Source organism: Kwoniella dendrophila, chromosome 6, assembly GCF_036810415.1.
Source record: "Kwoniella dendrophila CBS 6074 chromosome 6, complete sequence".
NCBI classification, from domain to species: domain Eukaryota; kingdom Fungi; phylum Basidiomycota; class Tremellomycetes; order Tremellales; family Cryptococcaceae; genus Kwoniella; species Kwoniella dendrophila.
This window is the reverse complement of record NC_089481.1, coordinates 1,160,100-1,175,741: the sequence shown is the minus strand read 5'-3', so window position 1 is coordinate 1,175,741 and position 15,642 is coordinate 1,160,100. Positions and strand designations below refer to the sequence as shown.

The window sequence follows — 15,642 nt, the reverse complement described above, 5'->3', positions numbered from 1 at the left end:
TAACATCAGGGACACTCCCCCAACCGTAGTAACCTTTATATTTGTCTATACGCGTCAATTATAGTATTAAGTAGTATTATAATTGCATAATTGTCAATATTTTCAACAGCAAGCGATATCTACGAATTGAGAACTGCGAGTAGTAGATGTCATATTCAGCATATCAAGCATCGTCTGAATAACCTAATGATTTCTTAGTCAAACGAATAAACGATTTGAAACGATAACGAATCGATCTTACAAAGGATAACTCAGGTATCGACTACTCAAACAATCTCATCGACTAAAAAAGCACAGACGAACGTGACAAGGGATATAAGCAAGAATCATGATATAGCAATCAAGTCAAAACGAGATAGGCATAATTGACTATAGGATGTCTATCGATCAACCGATACCCCAACGAGGTCTTACAAATACATTCAGGAAGCCTAGTCGATTTCAAAAGAATGAACAAAGTCGCCTTTATTGTCAACATTCATATGGATATACAATCTTTTTAGGACTTTTACTTTTGATTCTTCTTCCTTCGACATGTCTAGCTCAGGACTCAACTTCCACTTCTACTTCAGCTTTAGCATCATCAACAATATCAAGTACACGTACAACCATCTCATCAAGCAGAACAACATCAATATCAACATCAACCGTATCAGCTTCTTCTTCTAGTATCGCATCAGCTACTAAAACATATTCAATACCATCTTTACCTACAACAGTAACATTACCGGCATTAAACAAGACCACACCTTTAATTCAATTAGTTTTACCTCAAGTGAATCCTATATACTTAACATTTTCAATATGTACTTTAACTTCAAATACAACTTTATTACCTACAATCTTATTGACTACTTTAACTCCTGAAGATGATTTAGATGATTCAGATAATTTATCATTTGATTTAGGTTCAAGACCTATAATAGATAAAAGTTCAGGTGGAATAATATCACAAAATAATGGAAATGGAGGAGGGTATAATGAGAAGAATAATAAAAATGGTAATATATGGAATATAATTTTAAATAAAGGTTTTGGTAATTTTACTTTAAATTATGAAAATTCATTTAAAACTTATATCTTATTTGGTTTAGGTTTAGAAATGGATGGTCAAACGTTAGATGATTTGGATGTTGTAGGTAATTTGATAATTCAAATGACAGCATCTGAAAATGGTTAGTTCATTTTTATCTATATAGATGGTTTTTGTGCAAATCTACTGATTGACTAACTGATTTTATATCATCATTCCAAAACGAAATAGGCCCTCTACAAACTATATCATCCTCAATACCTTTTCTAGGAGATACAACATCAACACAAGCATTGATATTCTCACCATTATTATACGCTTCATTACCTTATGAACCAACATATCCAAACTATACGTTACCTGCGCCCCAACTGACTTTTACACCTTTAAACGATCTATCACCTGAATCATTGATATCTGGAAATACGAGCTTATCAAACAACTTGACTTTATACGTTGTTCCGACCACATCAAATTCGTCACCTACTTCAAACCAATTAGATTATTCGACTTGTGCAATATCTCTAAGTGTGAATCAAACTGGATCATTAGCTGAAAAAATCATAACTAAATCCGACTCTGAAGAACCTCAATACTCTATGATAAACGATGAAGAAGGTTATAGACATTATTGGACAATCGGTGGATTATCTCCCAGTAACAATTATACAGCTTGGATTAAAGATGATCAAGGGACTTGGTTAAGTCCAATTTGGTTTACTACTAAACCTGGTAAGTGTCACACAATAGCTCGGTAGTTCTCAGCCATGCGGAACACAGCTAACATTACCGCCTTTTAATCAGACTCATTCCCCTGTCAACTTGTTTTACCCACATCAATCTGTCCATCTATAGCTTATTCAGCTCCATTACCTGTCAACTCTACATCAATATCTACATCTTCTGGCGAATTGATATCTGAAACTTCACCCGTTCAGACATTACCTGATGAATTGATCAAAGTTCTAATTGATAATTTGGAAGGATTTTCAACATCTTTATCTGCTCAAGCATGTGGTAGAGATTTATATTCACATGTATCAAGTTGTTCAGATTGTTTTTCATCTTATAGAAATTGGTTATGTAGATTAGTTATACCTCAATGTGGTTCATCGACGAGTAATACAAACACAAATAATACTGCAGAAAGTGAATTAGATCCAGATTCAAATAACATAGAACAACAACAAATAATTAAACCATTCCTTATTGATAGAACAAATGATAAACCGAGAAATAATCAAACTTATATACCAGAATATGAATATCAAGAATTATTACCTTGTTTATCAATTTGTAATCAAGTTGATAAGAAATGTCCAGTAAATTTAGGTTTCCGATGTCCAAGAAGAAAAATCCAAAATTCATTACAATCTTATGCTTTTATAGGTCAATCTTCAGATAGAGGTGATGGTTCATTGCAAGGTGGTATACCATCTTATGATCAATATGGTAATAGATGGTGTAATGGGTGAATACGTTTTATCTTATAATCGCATGTTTTTAATATGAGTTTCACAATTCATTATATAGATTGATCTGTTTGTTGTATGAATCTATTCCTTGCATATCGATGTCAATTTGTTGCATGTACAGTAAACTATCAATGTGATGACTATAAGGATGATGATATCGTATGATGTATGATCTGTGATCTACAATTATGCCAAGACATTCTGATCATGTTCTACGCCACTTTCGGTTAACAAAATGTTGAAAATAACGTTGTAATCATGTAAACAAATCTATGAGGTGTAGTGCGCAATTATATTAGGCTATAATCGGTCTCCGGTGTATCAATATTAGTAGTATATATTAGTCCACGCAGTTACAGGTTAACTTGCTGTTCATCCTCTTTCCTCACATTTCTTGAATACTGTATACCTATACTTTTGATGAACATGGACATGGACATGCCTGCATTATACATGATCTGATCTATCCTATTCAATATGATATCTTCATCATCAACATCATCAGCCAAACCATCACCTAAAATCATCACGCAATCAATATCACCTTCATCCAAAATGGCAGGACCATCATCACCTCGAACAAACCCTAAACAAACTTCAGTTGTACCTCCTTTGAACCAATCCAATGTGTTACCAACGAGAAAAGGGTCGAAATCTACTCCTATTCCTAAACCATTATATCCACCAGGACAAGGTCCAAGTACCATGACTCAGCCTTTAAATCCACCTTCACCTACAAGAAATAAAACTCTATTTCAACCTTGTTCTAATTCAACTCATGATCATACCAATAACAATAATATAGCTTCTTCATCAATATCAAAAGGAAGAACACCAGCAGAAGCTTATGCTAATTTACATTTACAACAACAAAATATAACTTCAAAAAGACAATTAGTTGATAACAGTATCAATCATTCGCAGTTTCGTGAAAAAGAGAAAGAAAAAGACAAAGAGAAGCTGGGAGGGACGAAACCTATATTCGATTGGATATCACGTAAACTAGGTTCAAGAAGAGCAACAATATCAGAATCACCTTCTTCACCTACTTCTTCATCGTCTCGATACCATCAATCACAGCAGCCTTATAATGGATCACCCAAGTTACCGAATAGTCATGGTAGAAACAGACTACCTTCGATGTCCAAACCTCCTACTTCAAATGGATCAAAAGGGAAAGTACCTTTGACCTCAAATCGTCCTATCAGTCGAAGCAATCATCTACCGCAGGATACTCAAACAGGAGGAGGAGGAGGCAGAATGAGAATAGGATTAGATATGAAAAGAGAGATTTCATCTTCAACATTCTCAGAAAATAGATCAATATCAATGTTTTCAAGTAACAGTGCCGATAGAAGTTATATAGGTACAATAGAAAGAGAACGTAGAAGGGAAATGAATAATCCTTATCCTTCAATACCTATACCTAAATTAATAGCTGCATCAAATATAAGAGATACGATAAAAAGAAAAAATCGTAATTCACAAAAAGATAACGGAAATACAAATATAGGTAATCATAATCATCATGGTCAAGATGATCAAACCACTTTATCAATGTCATTATCTTATTCATATTTATCACGTAGCCCAAGATCAAGATCAAGATCATATTCTTTAGATTCTATGATTTCTAGATCAATATCAAGATCAAGGTCAAGGTCAAGATCTTCTTTTAGATCAACATCGATAATATCAAATAAAGATTCTAATCCAATTAGATCATTAGATGATTTGAATGATAGTATAATTGGAAGTGAACCTTCAAATGGACACATAACAAGAAGAAGATTTAGAGGTAGAACTTCAACAAATGGTACGAATGAAGGTAGACCTTCTTCAGGATTAGGTTTAAATTCTATTATAGGAAATCATTTTGGTAGTTTAGGAGTTGGTATAGGTACAGGTACAGGTATTCCTATAGGTGCAGAAGCAGATGATGATGCAAGTTTAAGACCTTTCCCACCAAGTCATCCTGCTTCACCTACACCATCAAATTCAGTTTTGATCAGAACTTCTTCAAATCCAATCTCACCTATCAATACAAGTAGTCATACCCATGATATTGCTCTGAAACCTAATCAAGGTAGACCTTCATCAAGTATAGTTGGGAATAGATCAAGGACCAACACATTCTATTCCACTTGGTCAGGTTTAGGTGGTAATAATACGACTGCTAATGGAGGACATAATAGATCTTTTACATCAAGTAGTTTAGATGGATTATATGGATCAACTTATAGATATAGTTATGATAGAAGAAGAGATTCAATAAATGTTGACCACAATCAAGATGGAGATCATGATGGAGATGAAGAAGATGAAGACGAAGAAAGAGGTAGAGAAAGTAGACAAGATTCAACTTCAACTAAACCTACGACCTGTATTTCATTTGATTCAACTCCTGCTGTAGCCCATATCGCTCAATCTCATTCTGCTGCTCCTCAATCTCAGCAACCCCAAATTCACACTCAGGTACTACCACAAACGCAACACGTTGTAATGTCAGATCAACAACAAACTCCAGCAGTCGCTCAGGATGGTACTTTTGGTTTAGGTGGTGTGATCAACTCATCCCCCGCTTCATCTAATCTATCAGATCAAGATCACCCTTCATCCTCTTCTTCACATCAACCTATTCAGTCTTCCACTACACGCTCATCCCTCAACATCGCTCCTCCAATATCCACTTCGCCTACTCATCATCTGCATCATCATGGTGAGCGAAATCAATCACCTTTAATCACAGCACCTGAATCTTCACCTACACCACCAACACCTACAACACCAACATCTAATATGACACCTTCACCTACAAGACCATTGATGTGGACACCTGTTCAAACACATATTCAAGCTCCAAAACATACACCACATCATCCAATATATAACCCAATACCAAATGGAATACCTGATGACAATGCTTCGATGTTAACTTTGGCAAGTTCAACTTTCGGTCAGTCACCTAATCAAAACCAAAATCAAGATCAAGGTGAAAGTGAGATTCAGGATGATACGGAAAATCATACTCAAAGATTACGCCAAATTCCAATTATGGCTGAAACACTCGATGTGGAAGCAACAGTGCAAGAATTAGTTAATAATGAGGTTCAAATTGAAAATGAAATTGGTACGATTGCAAACACAGATACACCTCAACTACCAACTACTATCATATCCAACAATGACAAATTATCAAACGATCCACCGTCGATACAGCGATTAAAAGATAATCATTCTTTCACTCAAAATCAAATGAAACCAAGCTCGATCACAACACCTTCCATTCATTGGGCACCGACACCAACACCATTAGAAGAAAGACCTATATCAAATTATGAAAATAATTATAATTATAATTATCCACCTTCAACACATCTCAGTACAGCTACATCAATAATATCATTTAATCATAAAAGTAATAGTAAATCTGATAGAGATGCAAGTGTAAGAGCAATAAGAAGAAAAGGATCTTGGGAATCATATGAATCTGGTTGGTCATGGAGAGGTCTGTCTGGCGGTGGCGGTGGTGGTGGAGATGGAGGGTGGAATAATCAACAAAATGAAAGACCAATTAGTTTTAGAGGTAATAATAGTAGTTTAGGTTATTATGGTTATGGACATAGTCATAGTCAAAAAGCAGAAAGTTATAAAAGTAGAAATGATGATTTGGAGAATACCGGTGTCGGTGGCGATGATATTGATCAAGGAAAAGAGAATGATATTCAAAATCATAGAATTGGGTTAGGAGTCGTAGCGAATTAATATATATACCATATATTTTGGAGTCGTTTTATTGCTTTGATAAACTATATTGTAAATATGCTAAGATCAACGCAGATCTCTGTAGTATTTGTATATCTTGTATCTCGTAGTCGTTGTAAATTACGATAAATAGTACATCAGTGTATACAAGTAATGTAACCTATATATGTATGTGTGTATTCATCAGAAGCTGAAATGGTGAAAAGCAATTCATATCGACTTGTTTGAGATCGCAAATTGATTTCTAGCTCAAGCTGTGAAACAGATTATTTGACTCAATATTCATATGCTCGTGAGGTATAATTAACTGATTTACAACATGCATGATTTCTTCAAGCGAAGAAGGGGATATTTCGAAAAAAAAAAAAAACCGGGGGGATTAAGTTATTTTGTTTTCCTTTCATTTCCTTCCCTTTTCTTTTCTTTTCTTTTTAATTCTATTAATATGTATACATATTTGTTCATCCATTATGACTAAACTATACGTTCCACCATAAACTACCAACACCTTTTGCATAACCAATAATTTCATTTCCACTTAATTTTGATTCACCATAAATTCTATCAACAAAAGTTATAGGTACTTCACCAACTGAATAATTTAATGATCTTGCTCTAACTATAATTTCCATTTGAAATACATAACCTTTTGATGTACATCTTGAAATTATATCTTGAATTACATTTTTACGATATAATCTGGAATTTGTGGGATTTTCAAATAAATGAATGATTGATTGAATGAATGAATGAATGAATGAATGAATAATGTGTGAAATGGGATGAGAAGTCAGCTTTTCATTACATTTAATTAACAACTCAACAAATTCAACAAATTCAACAAATTCAACAAATTCAACAAATTCAACAAATTCATCAATTCAAAAATGAAACAATGAAAACAATGAAACAATGAAATTCGGTTTATAAACCGGACTTACCTAAAACTACCTGTTAAATCGCTTACACCAGGATTTAATACTGTATCAGCTAAATAATTTGCACCTCTAGATACTAATTTTCTTTTTAAATCCCATCCATAAACTCCACCTGGACCTAATCCAACTGGAGTTGTTGAAGATGATTTAGGTGATGGTGTTGAAGAATATCTTGTACCTGTTACAATATCCAAATTATGTAATTTCTGTAATCTGTGATGAGGTTTAGGTATCGAAGAGAAATATACAATTAGTATTGTTGAATATATATATGTATTTGTATATATATATATATATATAATTTTGGTCACGAAGGAGAAGGGAAAATCAAACTAACTCACTTAATAAATTCGGGTATGAATTTAGGCTAAAAGATAATCCAGAATGAGAATCAATTCACTATTCCTTTACTTCGAAGCATGAAGCATCGCTCTATGATATGTAATATATTGTTTTGTAATCTCTCGATAATTTACTCACATGATGTGAGAAATCAGCATCCATTATAATAACGAAATTTCCTGTACAGAAATTCAAGCCGTGAACATAAGCGGTACTACCAAGAAATGGATACAAGTAGATTAACACAATCATCTTTTACTAGTAATTTTAATGGATGCTGTATTTAGTCTGTACTAATAAATGAGAAGAATCAAACTCACCCTAAACCAAGTTTACCTGCACGAGGTTTAAGTACCTATACCCATCCAAATGTCAGCTAATTACTAATTTAGATTCGCGAGATCAAAGTTTGCTATGAACCCGTCATAGTGTTCATTATCTTGAACGCGCAATATCTACTTACCACTTTATCATCACCATATATACCTGCTAATTGCTTGGCTACTTCCTGTGTACCATCTGGTGAAGCATCATCTACCACTATAATTTCCCATTGAATACCTCTAACACAAGTATCAGGTATAAGATATCAGTTGACCAGCCTTAATCATAAAAATATAGTATGATTCGGTAAATTTAGTTTGTACACAAACTTGACTCACTTTGACTCGAATGTTTTAGCTAATAACCATACTATCACAGGTAAATTCTTCCTTTCATTATATGTAGGTAAGATGACAGAGTATTTATCTGAGTCTGTTCAGTGTAAAATTGTTCGATATTTCACGTTCATATGAATGATAGGATTCGATAATTGATAGATTCATGAGTATTAGATATAGATATAAACTAGCATGTCAGCTTCAATGTGTCAATTGCATCGATTTTGACTAAAACACCAAGTGAACCAAACTTACCGGAAGGTGCGGTACTAGCAGCTATAGAAGGCATATCGATAGTGTGTGAGTTCATGGACTTGTATATTATTTTAAAGTTTTGCTGTCTTATCTCATCTAACTTGCGGGTTGGAGTGCTATCACGCTCTGTCTTATCGTTATCATCAATATCGCTTTGAGCATCATTGTTGTCGTTACCTGCTACCATTCCATTGTTATTGCACTAGTCTTATTGCTTGTCCGGACACGTCGAGCTCAACTACTAGTAGATCACGTGGTTTGTCGATAGCTGCTTATTTGATTATTACGTACACTACGAGTACTGTTTAGTTGCCGCTTGATGACGTCTTGCTGTGAAAGTGCTGCTAAGGCTGCTGTATCTTCATCATTACAACGTTTCAGATGATATTTAGCTTATGTATCAAATCCTCATGTCTTGTCAAACCTGATAAGGATCACTTTCTAACAGCGCCAATCGATATCGAAACAGTAGAGTAGATACACTTTCTCTAACCAAGATTATGTCAGATCATATTGAATTAAAACCAATGGGTAAATCAGCTCCTCTTCCACCTCCACCTGTACCACCAAGACATCCAGCTACTAATACAAACAATAATACAAGTAGTCTAGGAGATTCATTACCTGGATCATTAGGTAAAGCATATAGAACAGCAGAAGAAAAAGCTAAAGCTGCTGTACATTTACAAGAAGGTGGTTTGGATGCTATAAGCATTTGGGGATTAGGTTTAGCTGCTTGGTGAGTTGCTTTTGCATTCTGTCTTGATCGTATTAATGTCCAAGAGATTACCTAGATGTCATTATACTTTGGTTCATATACATATGAGGAATTCCATACTAATGAAAATTCAATCTGCTTTTTACGTATCTAGGTATTCAATCTTAGCTTTACCATTATTATTATTCCCTCGTATCCTCTTATTCTTCTCACAAACACCTTCATCTTCATCATCAACTTCTAATCTATCAGTCAATCATAATAATGGTGGAAGAGAAGAACATTATGATAATTTAACAAATTTAGAATCAACTTTATGTTTAATCATCTCATTTGGTTTATTTACAATTTCACTTATATCTATATTTAGTTTAGTTCCAACTTACACTTCCGACATCAATAATCCATCAAGAAAATCTATACTAGGTATTTTAGTTGGATTAACAAGTTTATCTGGATTAATAATTTGGAATTCAAATTCTATAGGTGGTTTAAATATTTTATTAGGTGGAAGTAATATTTTATTATCAATTTGGGGTTGGTGGACTATAATTTTCGGTTCAAATGGTACAAGTAAATTAACTAAAAAAAATAATAATAATAATAATAATAAAAATTCAAAAAATCCTGAAAGGTTTAAAAGATTGTAAGATATGTGATTTTATTCCAACATGCTAAATACGTATATCGATATATACACGAGATGTACAGTAATGACTCAGCCATATTTTGTTGTACCGCTGAACTTATTATCATGGTGAACTACGCACGATAGAAGACAACGAAATTGTTGCATTTGACGAGATGAGACTTTTAATCTATTTACAATATACCACCACCAGTGAGGTAATACCAACTGATTGTATACAAATAGGACGAAAATGGAAAGAACGGAGAGAGTGATGAAATTAAAATTGTTCACAATTTCATTATAAACATCAATACCAAAATTCAATCCAAAAGTAAAGGAAATATGCAATCGGGAAGGTGGAAACGAAAAGCGTTGAACGATTGTGAAGTGATGCTACTGATATATCGTAAAGACCGTAATTTTCAAATGAACGTAGAGCTTTGTTGCGATTCGTGACTGTCATTATATGGTAAATCGTAAAAGTCCGTGAAAGTTCGTTTTTTCCTATTTTTATTGATTGAGGTTGATCGAAATTGATTATACACTGTATGGTGAAACCCAAAAAAGAAAAAGTTGGTGAGATTGAAGACGGTAAAAAGGGAGGCAGTAGATATAGAATAGGTTGATATGTTGTTATCGATTTGTCTTTGACCAAGCTTGTAGCGATAAGAATTGGGAGTAATGCCGACATCAAGTTGCAGACAGGAAGGACTGGTAAATCAAGATTTTGCTTGACCTTCGACAAAAGCTTTAACTTTAGCATTGAGAAGAGCGGGATAGATGATCCTGCAACCGAGAGCTTAGCTATCTGTTAGACGACGATACACATTAGACAACTTACAATTGGCACAAAGCCTTTTCGTCCTCAGCATCAATCAAGCTTTTGATAACCTTGAGCTTCTGACTTCGTTTGAGGGTATCAACCTATCAATCCTTCGTCAGCTACGCAGGGAGAACGCCAGGGACAGCTGTGCCGAGTCTCACTCACATCAATCTTTCTACTAAGTATACTTGCTATTTCTACACCTCTTTCCACCTTTGATTTATTCATGACTTTGTCAACCCAGATTGCGTTATCTGACTTTTCTTTTGCTGTAGGCTGAATGATTCCCAATTGTGTAAGAAGTGAAGAGCTTTGTTCGCACTCAAGGTTTAAGATAATTTTTGTAGCAGGGAGAGTGACAAAAGAAGGAATCGTGAGACCTTCTAGCGGAACAAGATCATTGTTAGGTGGTTCAACGAATTGAGCATTGTCCTTCTTCATGTCTTCTTGTTCGTCCGTTTCCGATTTGACAGGTTCGTAATTCTCAGTCTTCCTCTTATCAAGCATTTGTTTGGCAAGACCGTATTTCTTGGCAATCCTTTGTTGAGTCCATATGGTTTCCCAATCCAACGGCGAAAGCATTTCAAGAAGAATTGGCATTATGTCGTTCAGGTTTACTGGATCAATCTTGCTAATTTCTTCGCGAAGCTGAACAAGATCTTCGTTAGTGGGTCGCACAACTGGTTTTGTAGGAAGTGAAGGTTTGAGATCTGGTTTGAATGATGAGAAAGCTTCATCAATCCTGATATCAAGCTGGATTTTATCGTTTAAAAGTGGGATAAGGGAGAGATCTTGTTGAGCCAGGGTCTTGATAGCTGGTTCGATGTGTGAGTCGGCAATACCATGACTGCGAGCGTAGTTTCGAACTCTAGATGAGATTCGCTTAGCAAGGGCAATTTGACGAGAATGTGGGGATAATGAACGGATTTGATCACTTGTAGTGCGAGGCTGAAAGAGTTTCCATTAGAGTCAGGCGTTGTCTTATACGCCATCATCATTGCATTGCTTACCTTGACATCTTCTTCATAGCTATGTTTGACCCTTTCTAATCGATCTGATCTCACGGGACTCATTGACCGTCTTGGTAAAGTAGAAGATTGACGACCAAAAGCAACCGGTAATCCTTCCGCCATGCGTTCAGCTATCTTTTCTGGTCGAAGTTTGCGAGGTTCGTGAAGAGTGACTGAAATCGTCGATCGGCCGAGTTTTTGATTGTGAAGGGTGGTTATGGCGTAGGCAGCTACACAACAGATCAGTCTTTGTTTTTGACAGACTCCAGACTACACAAGACCTACCTTGTTCTGGAGTATGGAAGCTGACAAAACCATACCCTCTGGACCGCCCTTGATCATCTCGCATCACCCGAGCGCTGACTACTTGTCCGATCTATGTCGCAAGCATTAAATACGATTCCAATTTTGCGGTGACGGAATGCACTTACATTGCCGAAGACTTCTTCGAGATAGTACGAATTGATATCAGGATCCAGATTCTATCACTGTCGGTCAGCTCCAACTCATCAAAAGGCTCTGAGATGAGAGAAAGCTCACCTTTACAAATACATTACTATAGTCTACCAATCCAGAAACACTGTTTGATCCGGGGCCAAAGAAAGGAGCTGGTCTTATATGTTGTCCGGGACCTATAGATCGCGGGCGCGTTCAGCTTTTGCCTATTTTGCAACTTGAACTCCACACACTTACCATGTTGTATAATCGTACCATCATCTGCTACCAGACCAGTCGGCTTAAATTCCCCATCAGGACTTTCCCCGACAGTCAAACTCCAAGTCCTTCCCCTACCATTCAAGCTACTCATGCTAGTTCTGCTCATTCTTCTACTCATCTCTGGAGTGACGGGCACCATGGTTCCATCCATATAGCCCTCAGGTACATACCCTGTAGCAGCAAACATATTATGTTCAGCCCAAGGGGGTATATAATTGATGGCGGGAGGGGTATGCGGCATCTGATCATACCCAGCCACAGGGAAATGAGGCATGTCGGTGCTAATTGGAGCGGGTGGAAATGGTGCGTCGGGCAGGTACATCATGCCCATTTGCAGAGGTTTCAACTCTTTGGTGTCATTGTAAGCAGGTAGATACTGTGCATTGGCTGGAGTTTGGGGTAATTGAGGGGGCGCAAAAGTTTGGCTCGAGATGTGCGAAGGGGCTTGATGATACATCGGTGCCAATGGTAAAACGGGTTTTGGCATCGCAGCATGAATAAAGCTACAAGTCTATTAGCTTATCAGTCCCGATCCAATGAGATATCAGTATGACTCGAACAAAAGCTTACATTTGCCATCCTTTCAGTAAACTTGCTGTTTTTCCAAAACCGATATCAAAGTTTTTCGCCTCCTCTTCATACCAAAAATCGACTCTTGCCATCCATGCATGTGATTGCTCTTGCCCTTCCATCTTCACATCGTCGTGAGCTTCCATCACGTATGAATTGACTGATCTGATACTTCCCCAGGGTCTGATAGCATCGTAAACATCGGCTGGAGTCGGGAATAATGTGCGAAAAACATCTTCTGGTTGAGGTTGCGGAGGTAAACTGGGATGTTTGGCAAGTCGGGTTGGTCGTATATACCGTGACGCAGTCGGTGGTTCAGGCATGGGTAAGAAGTGTGGAGGAGGATAAGGAGAAAACGACACTCCTCGTGGGGCGAACGTTGTGTGATTGATCAAGATAGCTAAGGCTCGTTCAGCTGAGAGTGTGATAGATATTAGCCAAAGAAGCAGTCTCCAGAAGTACATCAAACACTCACTCAGCGGCAAAGACGTGAATTCGATTGTCCCTGTTATTTCACATGGTCATTAGCTATTGTCCATCTACCTGACAGATGACTTACCTGTTTTGCTCATCCAGTCATAATGCATATCAGGTAACAACCTCGCTTCCGAAGGCACAGCAGGACCAATCTTGACTCTTATTGGCAAACAGCCTGCTAAAGCATCCGCAAGAGTTTGTTCGGGGATATCAGGAGGAAACATATTGACGTAGATAACCGCTCGTGTCTGTTCGTGTTATAGGTCAGTTCGATATCTACGCATGATAAAGTAGCTTGACAGCTTACCAGATAAGGATGTCGTTGAAGAGGGACACCAAGAGGATTCATGGTGTGGATTATATCATACGCTGAATGAGCGACAGGAGCAAAGGCAGGAGGAGGCTCTGAACGATGAGGATAGTGGCATTTTTCATCGTAAACAGGCTGAAACGGTTTACCCATCATTTCGACCTGAGGAGCGTAAGGTATATGTTTCTCTTGTTTTGTGTTTAGTTGTTGTTGCTGAGGGAGTAAAGGAGTATCACAAGACTCCTTATGACGATGCACAGACTCTCTCTTGACTTCGACTTTAGGGATCGGTGTAGCCGAATGATAATGAGCAGGAGGTTGTTCTATTTGGGCAGAGGCTGGAGCAAGTTGCTTTTCAGAAGTTGGTGAGGGGGAAGTAACGAGTGTCGTTGCTGGAGTGTAAGGTATAGTCTCCTCATTCTCTTGTTCTGCTTCAAGAGGAGTTGATGGCATAACTGAAGTGGATTGCAAAAGGCTATAAGTGGCCTGAAGTGTTACGAAAAGATAGACGAACACAGAGCCCAGCTGGCGATATGAATAACGTCAGTTCTGTCAATCACAGTGTAAATAGATGTCTGGAATTATGGGGCAAATGCACAGACAAGCAGGATATAGCTTACGGAACAGAATGCGAAGTGGGAACAGGTACTCACTGTATATAACGTAGTCGATGAGTTTTGATATGATTTCTTTTGAGAAGGTTGAACGAATATATAGGCAGGTTTTTCAAGATATATTCGAAGTTGTAGAGGCAGTGAAGAAGCGATACTAGAGTGAGGAGGAGATCAAATAATGTACAGAATGTAGAAAGAATGTATAGCAGTGAGAATCGTAACGAAATTGTGTCGTTATATATATATTTATCTGTAAATAGGATACCGGTAACCTTAAAAGTCAAAATGATGAGAATGAACTTAGATCAAACTTACCTCGTGTTCCGTAGAGATGCTGTCACAGTCTAAATTTGATAAATCGCTTCAATGTGTGCTGTGATAGACGAATAAAGGATCTGTTGAGTGTATTCTACGTAATCTAGCATGTAAGCATTGACCTCGTTTGTCCGATTGTACCTTTTTTATCTGTCTTCTTAGCTGTTATAGAATGTCTTGATTGTCGACAAAGTGAAATATATTTTGAATACTGGAGGACCGAGCAAATTACGATAAGATTGGTTTTGATTTTTGTGAAAGGGGTAAAGGAGATGATGGTTTTTGTTTTGATCGGTGTTTCGGCTAAATCCTGGAGATGGTAATACTTGGTAAAGAATTTTTGGTTGTTCACTGGTTATTCGATGTGTTCACAAACCACTAAGTAGATGTACAGCTAATCGATCCCTTCTAGGCGTTGTTTGAAGCTATTGGCTTGCGAATGAACTCGCTTGAATGCAGAGTGTTGGCTAATTTGTCATTGATCAAGATGAAGGAGGATTTGATTGAATTCAAAAGACGGGTAAACAACTTGATGCTAATGAAAGAAAGATCAGCTGTTTTAGAAAGGAAGATACAAGGAGGATCATCATGTTCCATCATATATCTTGAAGTATTCGAATAGTAGTGTGTGAAAGTGATCTGGAGGGATGAAAATTAGATGTCCGTGCGTTTGTGTTGGTGTCAGTATCACTTTCGTGGTCAATGCGTGGTTGAAAAGTTAAAAGTAACATGGTCAAAGCGTTACGTCGAGGTTTGGATTGTCAAATTTTTACTAAATAAACCCAGAGATTGGTAAGGTAGTCAGATCATTTGCAAGACAGGTAAGTAAAGTGTATCTTCGGCAGAGACCCAATACTTTGGTCTACGAAAATGCATATTGGTCGAAAAAGGTGTTTAATCTTTCCCTGCGTGAGCGTTGAACGTCATCGATCGAATGAAAAGTGTCAACAAAGCTACCGTGGGAAATTCAATTGATCGATTATCGCG

The 15,642-nt window shown here is 36.9% G+C and overlaps 5 protein-coding genes across 5 annotated transcripts; 3 read left to right on the top strand and 2 right to left on the bottom strand.

The window, feature by feature from the left end:
* Window positions 1-376: 376 nt before the first annotated feature.
* On the top strand, window positions 377-2,508 carry L201_004988 (uncharacterized protein; the record flags this gene model as incomplete). The annotated part of the gene is made up of 3 exons (XM_066220722.1): window positions 377-1,175; window positions 1,265-1,765; window positions 1,838-2,508. The coding sequence occupies 3 exons, from the start codon at window positions 377-379 to the stop codon at window positions 2,506-2,508; spliced, it is 1,971 nt and encodes a 656-aa protein (XP_066076819.1).
* A 477-nt stretch (window positions 2,509-2,985) lies between these two features.
* Window positions 2,986-6,273, top strand: L201_004987 (uncharacterized protein; the record flags this gene model as incomplete). The annotated part of the gene is made up of 2 exons (XM_066220721.1): window positions 2,986-4,555; window positions 4,616-6,273. 2 exons carry the CDS (start codon window positions 2,986-2,988, stop codon window positions 6,271-6,273), a joined length of 3,228 nt encoding a protein of 1,075 aa, XP_066076818.1.
* Window positions 6,274-6,752: 479 nt separating this feature from the next.
* On the bottom strand, window positions 6,753-8,525 carry L201_004986 (uncharacterized protein; the record flags this gene model as incomplete). Its single annotated transcript, XM_066220720.1, has 8 exons — window positions 6,753-6,972; window positions 7,215-7,424; window positions 7,553-7,578; window positions 7,692-7,767; window positions 7,874-7,908; window positions 8,017-8,116; window positions 8,216-8,309; window positions 8,471-8,525. The coding sequence occupies 8 exons, from the start codon at window positions 8,523-8,525 to the stop codon at window positions 6,753-6,755; spliced, it is 816 nt and encodes a 271-aa protein (XP_066076817.1).
* Window positions 8,526-8,970: 445 nt separating this feature from the next.
* Window positions 8,971-9,838, top strand: L201_004985 (uncharacterized protein; the record flags this gene model as incomplete). The annotated part of the gene is made up of 2 exons (XM_066220719.1): window positions 8,971-9,209; window positions 9,343-9,838. 2 exons carry the CDS (start codon window positions 8,971-8,973, stop codon window positions 9,836-9,838), a joined length of 735 nt encoding a protein of 244 aa, XP_066076816.1.
* A 700-nt stretch (window positions 9,839-10,538) lies between these two features.
* Window positions 10,539-14,179, bottom strand: L201_004984 (uncharacterized protein; the record flags this gene model as incomplete). The annotated part of the gene is made up of 12 exons (XM_066220718.1): window positions 10,539-10,605; window positions 10,661-10,743; window positions 10,808-11,590; window positions 11,653-11,882; window positions 11,938-12,028; window positions 12,084-12,134; window positions 12,193-12,284; window positions 12,346-12,872; window positions 12,940-13,354; window positions 13,415-13,444; window positions 13,499-13,664; window positions 13,724-14,179. 12 exons carry the CDS (start codon window positions 14,177-14,179, stop codon window positions 10,539-10,541), a joined length of 2,991 nt encoding a protein of 996 aa, XP_066076815.1.
* Between the last annotated feature and the right edge of the window lie 1,463 nt (window positions 14,180-15,642).